Source organism: Lontra canadensis, unplaced genomic scaffold (assembly GCF_010015895.1).
Source record: "Lontra canadensis isolate GAN:19392208 unplaced genomic scaffold, GSC_riverotter_1.0 scaffold58, whole genome shotgun sequence".
Taxonomy (NCBI): Eukaryota; Metazoa; Chordata; class Mammalia; order Carnivora; family Mustelidae; genus Lontra; species Lontra canadensis.
This window is the reverse complement of record NW_022631052.1, coordinates 3,452,675-3,468,886: the sequence shown is the minus strand read 5'-3', so window position 1 is coordinate 3,468,886 and position 16,212 is coordinate 3,452,675. Positions and strand designations below refer to the sequence as shown.

General features: G+C 49.1%; 1 protein-coding gene across 5 annotated transcripts in view; it reads left to right on the top strand.

Annotated features, from left to right (window-relative positions):
• RNFT2 (ring finger protein, transmembrane 2) overlaps positions 1 to 16,212 on the top strand; it is a 96,630-nt gene that overhangs the window by 46,518 nt on the left and 33,900 nt on the right. For all 5 annotated transcript variants that reach the window (XM_032876199.1, XM_032876201.1, XM_032876200.1 and 2 more), the window contains exons 8-10: positions 6,592 to 6,741; positions 7,918 to 7,983; positions 8,118 to 8,219. In XM_032876199.1, coding sequence (XP_032732090.1) covers positions 6,592 to 6,741; positions 7,918 to 7,983; positions 8,118 to 8,219 — 318 coding nt within the window. The remainder of the gene's footprint in view (positions 1 to 6,591; positions 6,742 to 7,917; positions 7,984 to 8,117; positions 8,220 to 16,212) is intronic.

Here is a 16,212-nt window from a genome sequence, read left to right as displayed (position 1 = left end):
TCGGGTTTTTTGGTTGTGTTTTGTATTGTTTGGCTCAAAGCAACCACCGTGATATTATTGCTTAGGATTCCGTGGGTCAGGAGTTCTGTCAAAGCCAGAGCAGGGACAGCTGGTCTCCATGCGGTATCTGCTGGGGCTGGAGCCTTGACGAGGGCCTGTTCCCTCACAGGTGTGATGCATTAGCGGCCGGGGCTGCAGTGATCTTCCCAGGCTCTGTATCCCAGACCCCCAGATCGGAATTCTCATTGTCGACTGGGTTCCTTGCTTCTTTCTCCTCCCTATAGTCTCAGAGCCTCTCCTTGGAAATATTTTATCTGTTTATTTCAGAGAGAGAGAAGAGAGGGAGCACGCAAGCATGAGCAGAGGAGCGGGGAGGGACAGAGGGAGAAGCAGGGAGCCCGACACAGGGATCGATCCCAGGACACCAGGATCATGACCTGAGCCAAAGGCAGACGCCTCACTGACTGAGCCCCCCAGGTGCCCCAGAGCCTCTCTTTCTTTCTAGGCTGGGACGTTCCAGATGAGCCTTCAGTCTCATTCTGATGTCCCTTAGTTCTTTTGAACCTGACATTTCTCATCTCCAAAAGAAGCTGGCATTAATCATGCTCATCTTCTCAGATGTTTGTGAGATTCCTAACTAGCTCCTGTCACATACGGAGGTCTCCCTGGGTACCTGGGTCTTAGGTTCATTTGCTTATTTGATCCTCAAACAATCTCCACCCCCACTCCCCCTCCGTATGTTGGAGGCAGGTTGCCCTGGCTTGTGAGAGCCGATGGTTAAGTTTTCAAGAAACGTGCAAGCGGGTGTGAAACCCTTGGCAGCTTGAAATGGGCCTTGTGGGAGTATTTACGCCATAGAAATTGACAAAGACGCAAATCAGGGCCTTCGTTGGTTGTTTTCCAGGGACCTGGTTTGCCAGCACACCACTGCGTGTATGTATGTGTGTGTGTATATGTATGTGTGAGTTTGTGTATATATATATATATATATATTCAACCCCATTTACAGATTAAGAAACTGAGGCTCAAAGCCATTAAATTATTGTCTAAAATGAATTAGTAGGTACAGATCTGACCTTGGAGCCCCAAATCCCATACCCTTACCTGCTGTGCTGTCTTCCTTCTCTAGATGAGAAAGTGTGCCCCAAAGAGATTCATAAACAGGCAGAGCTGTATAATATTACAAATTGCAATGCAGAAAAATATCTTTCATCGCTGTCTACCCATTCTTTATACATGACCCTGCTAACAACCATCCGACGATGTGTCCCCTCCCTCCTCACCCAGAGTTCAAGTCCTCTTCCTCAATTCATTTCTCCTACTTCTCAGCAGTCCGCTCTCCTGCATTTGCCACCCCCTCCCAGAGTCAGCCCTCTGTTGTTTCCTTGTTTCCCATTTCACTCTGTGTGTCCCCGCGCCCCCACCCCCCAGTCCTAGCAGTATGGAAGTCAGCACAGACTCCTCCGCCTTCCAGTCTCTGCCGCTCCCGCCCCCTGGATCAGAATCCCAGCGGAGAACCCTGTGTGCCCCAGTCCTGTGTTAGTTGTTCCCGTTCCCCTTGTTCCCCTTCACGGGTGGCAGGGCGGGCGGGCGGGAGGGAGAGGGTGGCAGGGAGCAGACGGCTCACAATCTGATCGCTTCTCCTTGCTCCCTGACACCCCAGAGAAAAACCACACATTCCATTTGGTGGTCGTCAGAAATAACATGCTTAAGAAACCTGGAATTACAAAGCTGCTTAATTAGAGAGCGATGGTTTCACTGGGATATGCCCAGTTTTCCCTGGGGGTTGTATCTCCTTCTCCAAGTGGCCCGCCCCCCGCACCAGCAGCTAATTGCTACCTTTGCATGGTGCCACGAAGACACTCACTCCCTTTATTTCATCGTCTGTGACATCGGTGCTCACTTCTAAAGAGACATTCTCTTCCACCTCTCCTTCTCCATCAGCGAACTTGAGAAGCTGACATGAGGAAGGAGGGTGGACTCCCTAGCCTCAGAAAGGTCCCCAGCCACGGGATGAGCATCTCCTCCCTGTCAGGTGCTGGCAACACGACCGACTATGCTGGGACCAGTGGACCAGGGACCACACTTTGAGTAGCAAGTCTTTTTCTAGGTCAGCTGAGATAATACTTTCTCTTAGGTCTTGGAAGACTTACCTAATCACTTCTCCACTCCCACCCCATCCTTCAACTCTGGCCCCCTCGCGCTCAGCTCGAGCTGAGTTGTACCACACTGTGTTAAAATAATGTGTCTAGCATCTCTCTTACTCACTGGGTAGTGAGCTCCCTGAGGACAGGGATGAGGTCTTGGTCATCTTAGTATCATCAGAGCCTAGCGCTGTGTCTGGCACATAATGGCTGTCTAGTAATGGAAGGTGGGGGGAGGGACATCAATGGTTGGGAGAGAAAGTAGGAGGGAGGGAAGAAGAAAGGAAAGAGGGAGGGATACATTGATGGATGCATGGATGGGAGAGAAGGAGGAGAGGAAGAAAGGAAAGGAGCGTTCTTTGGAGGGTCACTAAATTCAAGAAGGAGCAACAAAAGCAAGTTAGGTTGGACATTGGGAGAGACTGAGCTTTTGGCCCAGAATGAGCTGGAACATGCAATCATTGAGTGAGCCTAGATGAGGGCAGTTGAAAGTATGGGGCAGCTGAGGCTGAGGTGGTGCAGGAAAACGAAGCTCACAACATCAGTATTCAGCAGAACCCGGGGCCTGCCGTCAGGACACGGACAGAGTTTGAGCAACCCTCGCCACTCGCTGAGCTGCTGTACCATTGCTTCCGCTCCCACCATAGCACTGGTTTGTAAAACCAACATGGTGCCCATCCCCTGCATCTCTGCTTTCCCAGTCACCTCTACCTTCCCTCAGGCTGCAGAGGAAACCAGCATACCCCTCTGAGGGGTATGTCCAGGGATCAGGGACCAGTGGAAGTCCGGAGGGGGTAGAGGGCCCTCACAACAAGGGCACAGCCAGTCACAAAGGTCAGGCATTGGGATGAGGGGACAACTGGATGCCCTTTCTTGGTCCTTAGCTTCAAGGGGTCCCCTTCCTAGGCCCATCAAGATGGAATATAGTGGGGTAGATAGAAAGTCTTTATCCTCATCCCAGACATCATCCATCTGATGGATAGGCAACATGTTTTTATAATCTCCCCCCCCCAATGTAAACATATCATATGCTCAGTACAAAAAAAGAAAAAATTGGAAAAGGCAGAAAAACACAAAGATTATGGGGACATTTCCACTCAGAACTATTATGTCAATATTTCCTCGCGTCAATAGGTACCCTTCGCCAGGATGATTTTTTACCTTTCCCTTTTGAAATTTTAGACTTAACGAAGCATTGCAGAAAGGGTACAGAGTCATCACATACCCTTCCCCCAGCTCCCCCTAATGTTAACATCTAGTCTGACCACAGTGCAGTTAGCAAAGCCGGGAGATGAACATCACTGCTGTTTCTATTAACAAAATGACAGACTTTACCAGATTTTGCCAGTTGTCCCACTAACGTCTCTTTCATACTCCAGGGATTATTGCATCCAAGACCCCTCGTTGTGTTCATCTGGCATATCGTATCTCATTATTCCTCTCCGACGTGACAGTTCCTTGATCTTGTCTTTGTCTTTTGTGACCTTGACACTTTTGAAGAGTCCTGCACATTTCTTTTGCAGAATGAGCTTCCTTATGGATGTATCTCTCTTTTTTTTTTTTTAAGATTTTATTTATTTATTTGACAGACGGAGACCACAAGTAGGCAGAGAGGCAGGCAGAGAGAGAAGAGGAGGCAGGCTCCCCGCTGAGCAGAGAGCCTGATGCAGGGCTCCATCCCACGACCCTGAGATCATGACCCGAGCCGAAGGCAGAGGCTTTAACCCATTGAGCTACGCAGGCGCCCCTTGTATGTGTCTCTTATTCATGACTCAATTCACGTTTTGTAAATTGTTGACCGGAATAACCACGGAAGTGATACTAGGTTCTTCTCAGAGCATCATACCAGGGTGTCCAGGCTGTTGACAGAACTTACTGCTGGGGGTGTAAATCTTGATCATTTGGATCACGTGATATGTGCTGGGTTTCTCCACAGTTGCTGTTTTTCAGGATAATGTTCGAATGGCTGTATGGCTTTCCATTATAGCTCTCCACCATAACAAACCCTCTTGTTGTACATTTATTTACTTGTGTCTATTGGTACTGTTACAAAGAATGCTGCTGTGACCGTCATACACATCCCAGTGCACATCCTGGATAATTTTGTTAGGATGAATTCCTAAAGATAGAATCGCTGGAGCAAATGCTATTCACATTTTTAAGGCTCTGTGTGCCTGAGGCATGGATGGTTGCTTCTTTCTATGTTTGTTTGTTTGAATCAGCTTTATTAAGGTGTAATTTAAATACCAAAAAAAAGTGCAGTTTTGAAGCATGTATTTCAATGAGTTTTTTTTAAATTAACAGATAATGTGTTATTTGCCCCAGGGGTACAGGTCTGTGAATGATCAGGCTTACACATTTCACAGCACTCACCATAGCACATACCCTCCCCAGTGTCCATCACCCAGCCACCCTATCCCTACCCTCCTCCCCCCCAGCAACCCTCAGTTTGTTTTGTGAGATTGAGAGTCTCTTATGGTGGAGTGCCTGGGTGGCTCAGTCATTAAGCTTCTGCCTTCAGCTCAGGTCATGATCCCAGAGTCCTGGGTTCAAGCCCCGGATCAGGCTCTCTGCTCAGCAGGAAGCCTGTTTCTCCCTCTCCACTTCCCCTGTTTATGTTCCCTCTCTCGCTATGACTCTCTCTGTCAAATATATAAAAATTTAAAAATATTTAAAAGGGGCGCCTGGGTGGCTCAGTGGGTTAAGCCTCTGCCTTCAGCTCAGGTCATGATCTCCTGGGATCGAGCCCCACATCGGGCTCTCTGCTCAGCGGGGAGCCTGCTTCCACCCCCACCACCTGCCTCTCTGCCTACTTGTGATCTCTCTCTCTGTGTGTCAAATAAATAAATAAAATCTTTTTAAAAATTTGTTTAAAATAAAAATCTTAAAAAAAAAAAAAAGAAAGTCTTTTATGGTTTGTCTCCCTCCTGATCCCATCTTGTTTCAATGAGGTTTTTGGTTTTTTTTTTTAAGATTTTATTTATTTGTTAGAGAAAGAGAGAGAGAACACAAGCAGGGGGAGCCGCAGACAGAGGGAGAAGCAGGCTCCCTGCTGAGCAAGGAGCTCAATGCAGGACTCGATCGATCCCAGGACCGGGGATCATGACCCAACCAGAGGCAAATGTTGGACTGAGCTACCCAGGCCTTCCCCATTTCAATGAGTTTTGGCAAATGTATACACTTGTGTAACCACCATACCAATCACATTATAAAATATCACTCCCCCAAATTCCTTGATGCCCCTAATAGTAGGTCCTCCTCCTCACCCTAGGCAACCACTGATCTGATTTCTCTCTGGACAGATTAGTGTTAATCTATTCCAGGATTTCATATAAAATAATTGTGCAATATGTATTCTCTTATAACTGTCTCCTTCCATTGGGCACATGCATGTGAGACTCAGCCATGTTTTTGTGTAAATCAGTCATCTCTTCATTTTTATTCCTGAGTAGTATTCTCTTGTACAAATACACCACAATTTGTTTATCCATTCCTCCACTGATGGACATTTGGGCTGTTCCCACCTTGGAGGTATTATGAATAGAATTGCTATATGATCATTTGCCTATAAGCAGACATATATTTTCATTTCTCTGGGGTCCATACCTAGAAGTGGAAATGCTAGGTCATATATAGATGTATGTTTAAATTTATTAGACATAACAGGATGGGGTTATTTTCCATCTCATTTTACAGCTCAGGCCACAGAAAGCTGGAGGGACTTGTCCAAGAGCAAAGGGAGGAAGGGAAATAGAATTGGTTGAGTACTGCTCCATGCCACGCACATGCTAGATGCTCTCTGTGAATCTTCAGAGCAGTCTGTATGACAGGAGTTGTGGTTCCCGTTCTGTAGATGAGGAAGCCGGGGCCCGTGAACTTGCTGCAATGCAAACTTCAAACCCAGCCCCATCTGAATCCCAAATGCATCTCCTTCGCCCAGATGTCCCCCTGTGTTCTTGCAGACAGTAGCTGGGAAGGAGAACGCATATCCCCCTCCACCTCTAGGCCTGCCCTTACTTGCCTCCTATTGTCCATCCAGTCCCTGCCCCAGAGGCTGGGCCCCCCGTGATGCCTGGGTCAGCCCTTGAGACAAGGGCAATCTGTGCGTGGGGCCAGGGACCGTGGCCCCAAAGCCAAAGCAGGCACCGGGGAGTGACCCACACTCCAGCCCTCTGACAGAAGTGTCCAGTTTCTTCCTCCCTGAAATGCGATCCTCCGAGCTTTGCTCCTCGAGGCTGGTGGGCAGTGGGTGAGGGCGGCGGGCAGGGGCCACGTCTCCCCAGCCATATCGCAAACCCATTAGGAGCAGGTCTGAGTGCTTTCCAAAGCTGATTAATGGCCTGCCTGTGACCTGGGACATCATTACTGCCCAGGCTGGGGGACCCCCGGCTGGGTCCTTTGGGTCTTTTACAGCTAATAATAATTGATGCTTTCTGTGTGGTTGCAGGGCAAGTTCTATCTGGTCATCGAGGAGTTGAGCCAGCTGTTCCGATCACTTGTCCCCATCCAGCTGTGGTATAAATACATCATGGGGGACGACTCCTCCAACAGCTACTTCTTAGGAGGGGTCCTGATTGTTCTCTACAGCCTCTGCAAGGTGAGGTGGGCCGGAGACTTAAGGGCTGGCATGAGGAAAGTCCACACATTTGCCAGGTCTTGAGGGCAAGCAGGGAGCTTGGAATCTTTTTTTTTTAAATGGGGGGGGGGGTGGCAACTCCTTGGCACTGAGCAGGTACGCAGGGCTGTACCACCCCCACATTTAGTTCCAAGACATTTTCATCACGCCAAAAAGAAACCCTGTACCCATTAAGCCATCCCTCCCCCTTTTGCTCACTACCATCCCCCAGCCACTGGCAACCACCAGTCTGCTCTCTGTCTCAATGGACTTGCTTGTTGTGGACATTTCGCATAAATGGAATCCTCCACCGTGTGGTCTTCTGTGGCCGGCTTCTTTCACTTAGCATCATATTTCCAAAGTTCATCCACATGGTGGCATATATCAATACTTCATTCCTTTTTGCGGTTAAATCCACCCTAATTTCTTGCCCATAAAGCTCACCAGATGCTCTCCTTTCACATATTCCATCATTACTCCTGTATTTATGGGCGAGGAGATGGGGGCTCAGAGAGAAGCAGCTCACCCAGCGTCACTCTGCTAACGATAACAGAGTGGGCTTCAAACCTGGGCAGCCTGCTTCCAAAGCCTGGAGCTCTTCTGTAGATGATACCCCCCCCCAAACTTGTTTCCATTCCTAGGTACAAATCGGGTTTTTCCCCCCACCCATAAACACATCGTCCTCTTTCTTTTCCCTTCTCTATTTCTGGCTCTAGAGAATCCTGGGGAAATATATTCTTCCCTTCTCTTCCTCCCAGCAGGACTAGCTGGGCAATCCATGCCCTATCAGCCACTGGGGCCTCTCTTGCCTGCTGATTCTGATCGACTGGCAATGTCTGACTGGCGAGCTGGCTGGGTTTAGAATCAGGGTGCTGTGATCGATTAGCAATGCCTGTGCTGGGCGTGGTAGTGGGGAGAGGTAGAATGTGTGTCCTGTATTTGCTTTCCTGGCCCGGGTAGCAAGGGAGACTATTGACAGAAGGCAGCAAGCCAAATGCCAAGCAAAAGTGATAGGAATGAGGAGCTCCAGATGGGATAGAGTGTCCTGAAAATGTTCATCATCAAAGACAAGGGGTCAGTGGAGGTGGTTTGGGAGTGGTAAGAAAGATCCTAAACAACCCTTGGAGACTTTCAGCCATCACTCCCCTCTCTTTTCAGTCATTCGACATCTGTGGTCGTGTGGGCGGAGTTAGGAAAGCCCTGAAGCTTCTCTGCACCTCTCAGGTGAGCTGACTTCAAATGGCCCCCACTGAAGTCAAAAGAACCAGGAGCCAGAGACAGCTCTCTCAGCGCTCCTGAGGACATTGCTCCGGGGAGGCTCCCCAGCTGGCCGTATCTCTCTCTCCTCCCTCATACAGAATTACGGCGTCCGGGCCACTGGGCAGCAGTGCACAGAAGCCGGTGATATCTGTGCCATCTGCCAGGCCGAGTTCCGGGACCCTCTGATCCTCATGTGCCAGGTGAGCGGGATTGGACGGGGCCAGCAGGGGATAGAGGCTGGGGGGCCTCTAGGGCCATGTTCCATGCAGAAGTCCCATGTGCCTCCTCAGTGACCAAACCTCAGGGTTCTGCGGTGGGTCTTTAGGGACAGGATGGTTAAGACTGGAGTCGGATCGGACAGGCTCTGCCTCTTCCTTGGTGGGTGGCCCTGGGCAGGTTCCTTCACCTCTGTGAGCCCTGGATTTATCAGCCCAGTGTCAAGAATCACAAATTCAGTATGCCGTAGTCAGATTCGTCTGCGTAGGAATCCAGACAGCACTCTGAACCCTTCAAGAGTGGATCATTCCATCTTCCTGAGCCTTGGCTTTTCTCGTTTATAAAATGTGCATCGTAATACCGACTTCATAGAGCTATGATTATGATTAAATGAGATCATCAGTGAAAGAGCAAAATTTGAATTAGTCACCTATAAAAATGGCTCTGGTTAAAATTCTTATCATCACTGTAATTACTATTACTGTTTGTTTTCGTTATTAGTTGTGGGCCACCAAACCATGGTAGTGAGTACTGGTTACTCCCTTTTAACTCCCTAAATGTACCCCTCCTCCTCCTGACATCAGGGGCTAAGATGTCAGTTCAGCAGATGTATACGAGCCAAAGTGTCCTATCAGATACTGGGGAGGGGAGGCAGAGGGCACACAGACCCTGTTCCCTGCTCTGGCAGCTCCCGGTCTCCTTGGGGAGACAGACACATACATAAATAACTATGAAACAAGGCAGGCAGTGATAAGTGCTGTGTAAGAGAGATTCATGCAGCATCCCGGGGGACCGGGACAGAAAGCGATGAGTTCCAGGCTGGGAAGGCTTTTTGCAGCAGGCACACTGGTAGAAACAGGAGCACGGCTGCTCCCCTGTTCAGCGACCACCACCAACCCCTATGCTGCCCCCCGCCCAGGGGTCAGAGGACAGGGAGGTGAGGTCCTTTTCTGGCATCAGCAACATTCTTTTTTTTTTTTTTTTAATGTTTGGGGGATGTTAGGAGGTTTCTTTTTTGCATTTTATTTATTTTTAAATTGAGAATATATTTGCATGACTCAGAATTCAAACTGAGGAACTCATGAGTTGGCAGTCACAGGGGCTACATGCAGCATGGGACCAAGGTTGGATCCTGGAACAGAGAAAGGACGGGAGTTGGAAAACCAATTTGAGGTAATCCAGACAGAGTTTGGAGTTCAGCGGTTGGTCACGTATCAATGGGGGTTTCTTGGCTTTGATGTAAAAATAAAGCGAGCTGATGATATTGGGGAATTTAAACTTAGTGAGGGGGCTAAATAAGGATTCTCTGCACTATCTTTACAACTCTTATATAAGTCTAAAATTATTCCAAAATTAAAAGTTTATTTTTTAAAACATTTTAAATATACCACAAGGAAAACAGTGACCGGCCTCCTACCCTCCCCCTAGCTTCCTAGTTTCCTTTATTAAATCTTCATAGAGATGCTTTATGGAATTAAAACACTGTATGTTCAAACACACACACACACACACATACACGTCGTTTTCAGAAAGACCGATGTTGTCTCATATTCTCCCCCAAACTGTGTTCTGCATCCTTCCTCGTTAACTGGAAACAGTGTCCTAAGAGTACCCTCCTTCTTTGCCTATCATCCCCCTTCATGGATGGACCACTGTTGGTTTTACCATTCCACTAGGGATGGGCACTTGGTAGTTTATAATCTTCCGTAATTACAATGGTGGCTGTCAGGAGAGGTCAGAAATGGGGAGACCTACAGCAGCTACCTGGGCCCGTCATGTGGACTGCATGGGTTGAGCCAGTCAAGCATTTAGAGCTACGCCTGCTCAGGGTTCAGTCCATATTGGCTCTTCCTGGCACGCGTTCCATTTCACACATGTGCGGGCTCTCGGTAGGATAAATTCCTAGTGGTGGAATTACGAGGTCAGAGGGTATCCAGTTTTGACAGATATTGCTAAATTACCCTTCATAAAGACTGTATCTGTTTATGCTCCTGGTGCGGAGCATGACACGACCTCTTGCTCCCCTCGCTTACCAACACAGTGCACATGCCAGCCTTTCCTGAGCCTGGCCAATCTGACAGGTGACGAGCGCAATCTCTGTGCAGTTTTTAATTTGCATTTCCCTAATTACGAGTGCACTTGAGCATCTTTTCATATGGTTCAGAGCCATCTGTATAGCCTTCTCCGTGGCAGCGATGATTTGAACATGATGTCAAGGTGAAAGTCTTGCTTCTTCCTTTCTGGCAAGCTCTCCCAGCCTTCATGTGTTTGCTTCTCTCCCATTCCTCTCCTGGTGCCATGACACCTTCCCACACACGGCAGTGGTCGGAGCCCACAGCCTTGGCCAAACTAGTCTCACTCTGCTGCTGGGAGCTGGGCCTGGGCTGGCGGAGATGACTTCCACAGGCAAAAGGGCCTTGTTAATTCCTGAGCACTTGGAAAGAATGAATGAGTGAGTCATGTGTTTCTTCCCCAGTCAGAGTCTTCCCTGACTCTGCTTCCCCAGACTAACTGGTTCTCCCAGCAGTATGGCCTCAGAGATCCTTGTGTTTTTCCTTCATAGCGATTATCCCGGTTGTCAGCTAGTTAACTGGGCAACTGGTTGCATAAGGTCTGTCTCCTCTTGGCCAAAGCGTAGGCAAACTTGAGAGGGGTGACCGTCTGTTTTGTTAGCAGGTGAATCATAGCACTGACTCAGTAAATATTGGACAGATGGATGGATGGATGGATGGAAGGAATGGGATGGACAGAAGGGGACAGATGGCATGAGATAGATGGGCTGGAATGGATAGATGGATGGTTGGTTAGGATGGAGATGGATGGTAGCCAGGTCGAGGGGTGGATGGATGAGTACAGAGGTGCATGGACAGAGGTATATGTGTGTGGGTGACTGAGTAGACGGACAAATGATGGACCCACCTGCGGGTGCATAGGTGGGTAGATATGGGATTGGGTGGGTAGACAAATGAATGGGTAGATGAACAGGAGAGATGAGTGAGTGGGTAGAGGAAGAGCCCACCAGGCTAAAGGAACATCTATCTCTCCTTCAAAGGGACATCAAAGTAGGCACAGTGTGTCACTCACACACAGGCCCCACCTCCCTCCCCGCCCCCCATCAGAGCCTGGGAAGCAGATTGTCAATGGAAGCGGTGTCAGGCAGACACTGGGCATGCCCAGAGGTTAGACCTCTCCACTCAGGCAGAAGCACCTGCCCAGTTAGTCACTCCCCAAGTATCTGTGCCATGCCTCCTGCCAGGCGACGGGACATCAAGGAAAGGGCACTTTGAACACCCAGACACTTGGCTTATTTAAAAGATTTCTTTCCAAAGAGAAAAGTCAGAGTGCAATTAGCCCTTGGTCACTACGGGTTTGTTTCATTTTTATTTTGTTTTGTTTTGGTTTGTTTGAGTATTGATGATGTAAAGGAAGGAGGGCAAGAGAATGGTAATTTCTATTGATTTTGTCTTTGCGGGTGCCTCACACTTAATGCTTTGTAACAGGCCTTACTCATTTCCATCCTTCCAGACACCGTGGGAGGGGGGGGACAGTGACCCTCTTCTACAGAGGCAGAGGTAGGCTCAGCAAGGAGAAAGGACAGACTTTCCTCAAGGCTCCCCTGCTCTTTGGCAGCAGAACCAGATTCCAAACCCAGAGCCCCGGATTTCAGAGGCCGGGACCTTTCCCCTTCTTGCTTTGAGATGTCCTCAAGGCTGCATTGCGAGATTAGAGCCCTTTTCCTGGAAATTCCTAGGAGCCTGCTATGCCCCTCGCAGCAAAGCCTGTGCGCATCACCTCCAAGGAATGAAGGAACAGCTGAGCTGCCATTGCTCGGCACCTGTGCTGACTCCTCCATCCGGGCATTTCTGCATCAGGCGCTTCCCGAGCACCCACAGCGCCCCAGCCACTAACTTTGCAACCCGGAGCAACACATTTCGTTGTCGCACTGACCCTCCATGTCCTCTGTCTCCCAGGAATGAAAACGTTTGCCCTGGGCAGCTTGCGGGCTCTTTAAAATACAGTCAAACGAGATGACACGTCTATCTGTGTGTAGGTTTTGAAAAGCATAGCGTGTTATGCCAATACTCAGTGTCAGTGATTAATTCTAAATCTGGACAAAGCTAGCCACGTTCGTGTGATTCAAGAGGATCTGTGGTTAGGGCTGGGTGTGTATGTGTCTGACAGTAGCCCCACTTTCAGTAATGTCATTTTCAAAACCAAGGGCTGCAAACATCCCTGTCCACATTGTCCATGTGTGACCAGTATAAATAGAACGTAACGGGGAGAGTGTTCACTAGGGAGGCAGATGCCTCTTGTATCGGTTTCCCGTTGCTGCCTAACAAATGGCCCAGCGCTCTGCGGCGGAGAGCAGCTAGCTTTCATCGTCTCCTGGTTTGCGTGAATCAGCAATCCAGGCACACGCAGCTGGGTCCCCTGCTTTAGGCTGCAGTCAGGACACCAGCCAGGGTCCCATGGGGGAAGGCTCTGCTTCCAAGCGCGATCACGTGCCGGTGGCAGGATTCAGTTCCTCATGGGCTGTGGGACCAAGGGCCTCCGTTCCTCATGGCCAGAACCTATCCCAGCTTCCTTGTCACACCGACTTCATCAGAGTGAATATGGGGGAAGAAAGTGTGAGAGCAAGACGGAAGGCCCCATCTGCTGTAACCTAATCTCAGAAGTGACGTCCCGTGCTCGTTACTGTATTCCGTGGGCTTGAAGCAAGTCAGTAAGTACAGCCGCATTCAAGGGGAGGGACAGGCCACGCGGGATGTGAATCCCAGGAGGAAGAGATCACGGGGAGTCGGAATAGAAGTCAGCCTGCCACATCCCTGAAGCTGTATTTCAGCCTCACTACTTAACAGCTGTGTGCCCTTGGGCTGGTGGCTCTCCCTCTCTGAGTCTCGGGGGTCTGTGAGGTGTCATGAGACTGTACTTAGACGATGCCAGCAGTGCCTGGCACAGCATCTGTGCTCAGTGAGGGAGAGGGCCCAGGGTCATTACCTGTACTCCTCACCTGAACGATCCACCCAGACCCGGCCTGGCTGTTTCCTTGTTTCTCAGCTCACGCTGAACACCCAAGTGCCAGGCTAGGAGATGCCCCTTTCCCATCCAGAGCCTCCTCTCTCACATGGGGGTTAGCTGCTGTGCTTGTGGGGGCTCTTGTCCCCAGCCCTCACTTTACCCGCCTGCTCCAAATCTTTGAGCAAAACTTGAGGAGTCTGGATGGAATTCAGGGGGGCAGGGAGGGTGGCCCATGCGACCCCAGGGGTTCACCCACCTCCGTGCTCTAGGAGGCACAGCCAGGGAACCGTGACTGACCTTCCCCACTGACCATAAACCCACCTGATCCTACACTTCACAGCCCAGAAGGGCCCCTCCTTTCCCTCCCTCTGTAGGGGCTCATCCTTCTCTCCAGATGCTAGAAGTAGGCCCAGGGACGATGACCTCCTCCCTCCTCCCGCTGGGCCCCTGGGCCGACATGTGGTCTTTAAACCTCTTTATTAGGCACTAGGTTCCATCCTGCCTAATTCTCTGAGGGGGGACCATGAGCTCCCGGAGGGCAGTGGCTGGGTCTTAACCATGCCAGTGTCTCCAGAATCTGCCCCCGACCTATGTGGGAGGACATTCCTTCGTCAGCTGCTTTTACGGTCCCTACTCTGTGCAGGCTCAGGGCTGGGCAGTGGGAACACAACAGAGGTTGCTGCCCTCTCGAAGTTTACTGCCCAGAGGGTAGGCAGGGCAAATGGTAAATGAGCAGTTAGAAGAGTGGTTCTCAAAGTGTGGCCCAGGTACCCCCTGGTGTTCCCTTTCACTTTCATGTGCTTGTGTAGTCTTGTGTTTTCAATAGATCTTGGTTTCCATTTCTAATATGGTAAATATAGCCAGATTTGACCCACATATACAAAAGCCCTTTGAGATCATCTGTGATTTTTTAAGACTGTAAAGGGGTCTTAGGACCAGAACATTTGAGAAATACTGACTGAGACGTGAGAGAGCCTCAGTGAACGGTTTTTTGAATGAAGGAATGAAAAGCTTCTCATTTTCCACTCACCTGACTCAAGCATTGAGCTTCATGTGAACACGGCTTGTGTTGCTTTCTTCTACTTAAGTATCGCCTTTTCCCAGGGAACAAGGTTAAGTCTCATTTGTTCATTGAGCGAGCATTTCCTGAGCATCTGCCACGTGCTCAGAACCTTGTTGGGAGCGTGGTCCCTGCCCTCCAGAAGCCCTTAATGCAGCGAACAAGACAGATGAGTTTGCGGATCATTCCAGAGGCGTGCGTGTGATGCTGTGAGAGAGACCCTCCCCAGGAAGTATCTGGAAGGGGAAGGCACAGTCAGTGCTTAGATTTTCAGGAGACAGTAAGGCATGGAACACAGGGGACATCATGGAGAAGGGGAGGTGTCATGGCTTGAGCTCAGTCTTCTGCAAGAAGTAGGTGCCCACCAGCTGATAAGGACGGAGGAGGGGCATAAGAGCATCCCAGACAGATATTACAGCTTGCCCTGAGGCTTAGCAGTATAACTAAGCTTTGCACTGCAAGTTATCCCGTGTGTCTGTGACATTGGCTGTCCTGGAGGGAGTGATGAGGAGGAAGAGGGGAGGGCGCCATTGTGGAGGGCCTTGAGTGCCCTGGTTGGGACTCCGAGAGAAGCTGCTGGGCCTGCTGACCCCTGGGTCCTGCCCTTCAGACCATAGCAAGAGCCCAGGCACATCCTTCGAGGCTATATGTGGCCTGCTCACCTTTGCCGCCCACTTCTTACACTCTCCTGTTGTAGCCATGTTGGCCATCCTTGAGTGCCTCAATGCCTTCCCATCTGAGGAGCTTGGCCCAGGTCCTCCCTTAAGCCTGGTGTGCTCTATCCCTACCCCCTCTCTTCACCCATTCAACTCCTAAACATCCTTCAGGCCTTAACACAAGTGCCCGCCCCCCTCCAGGAAGCCTTCCTAGATTACTCCCTGGATCAGACTGGTCCCCTGTTGCATAGGTCATCATGGAGCTCTCCTTTAACACTGTTTACAATTAGGCACCTACTGCACATCCTGCCAGGAATGGGCTTGCAAGAAGCTTACAGTCTGGCATGAATAATCTCTCCTGTATAATAGCCAACAATGATAGCACATTTACTATTGACCAGGCATTGTTCCAAGTGCCTTTTTAATTTTATTTTTTTAAATTTTTTAGGAAACAGTATTCGGATTTTCATATTATCATTTTAAATTATCACTTTTATTTTGAAAAATGTCAAAACTATAGAGCAAAAGGACAGTAGAATGAACACCCTTTTATCTTTCTTCTAGATCCAAGAACATTTTGCATTTGCCTTTTCTTGATGTAAATGTTTCTCCCCCTTGCCTATTGACAATAAGTTGGTGACATTTTGATTCTTCATCCAAAAATATTTCAGTGTTTACCTTTGAAGAACAAGGACATTCTCTCTCATAACTGCAATTCCACCATCACACCCAGGCAATTTAAAATTGATGTAAAATACTATCTATGTATGGTATATATCCAGATTTCTCCAACCGTCTTCAAAATATCCTGCATAGCTAGGATTCCACCCCCCACCATCCAGATTCCAAATGCAAATCGTGTACTGCCTTTGATTATTATGTTTTTAATTGTGAAGCAATCTTCCTATGAGAGGAGTACTCTTAGCAGCATTTTGGGGACCCCTGGCTGACTCAGTCAGTAGAGCATGTGAGTCTTGATCTTGAGGTTCTGAGTTTAAGCTCCACACTGGGCATTGGGCTTACTTAGAAAAAGGAGGGATTCCCTCCACTTCCTCCTGACCTCTCATTTTATAGATAAGGAAACTGAGGCATTGGGAGGTTGAATTATTTGTCCAAGTGATATGGCCAGAAAGTGAGAGAACTCATTGATATTTCCAGCTTCCCTGCCTTTCCCTTAACCCCTGAGCTCTGTTCTCAACCCAGTGACTAAAGGCATCTTTTAAAGATGAACAGGCGGGATGC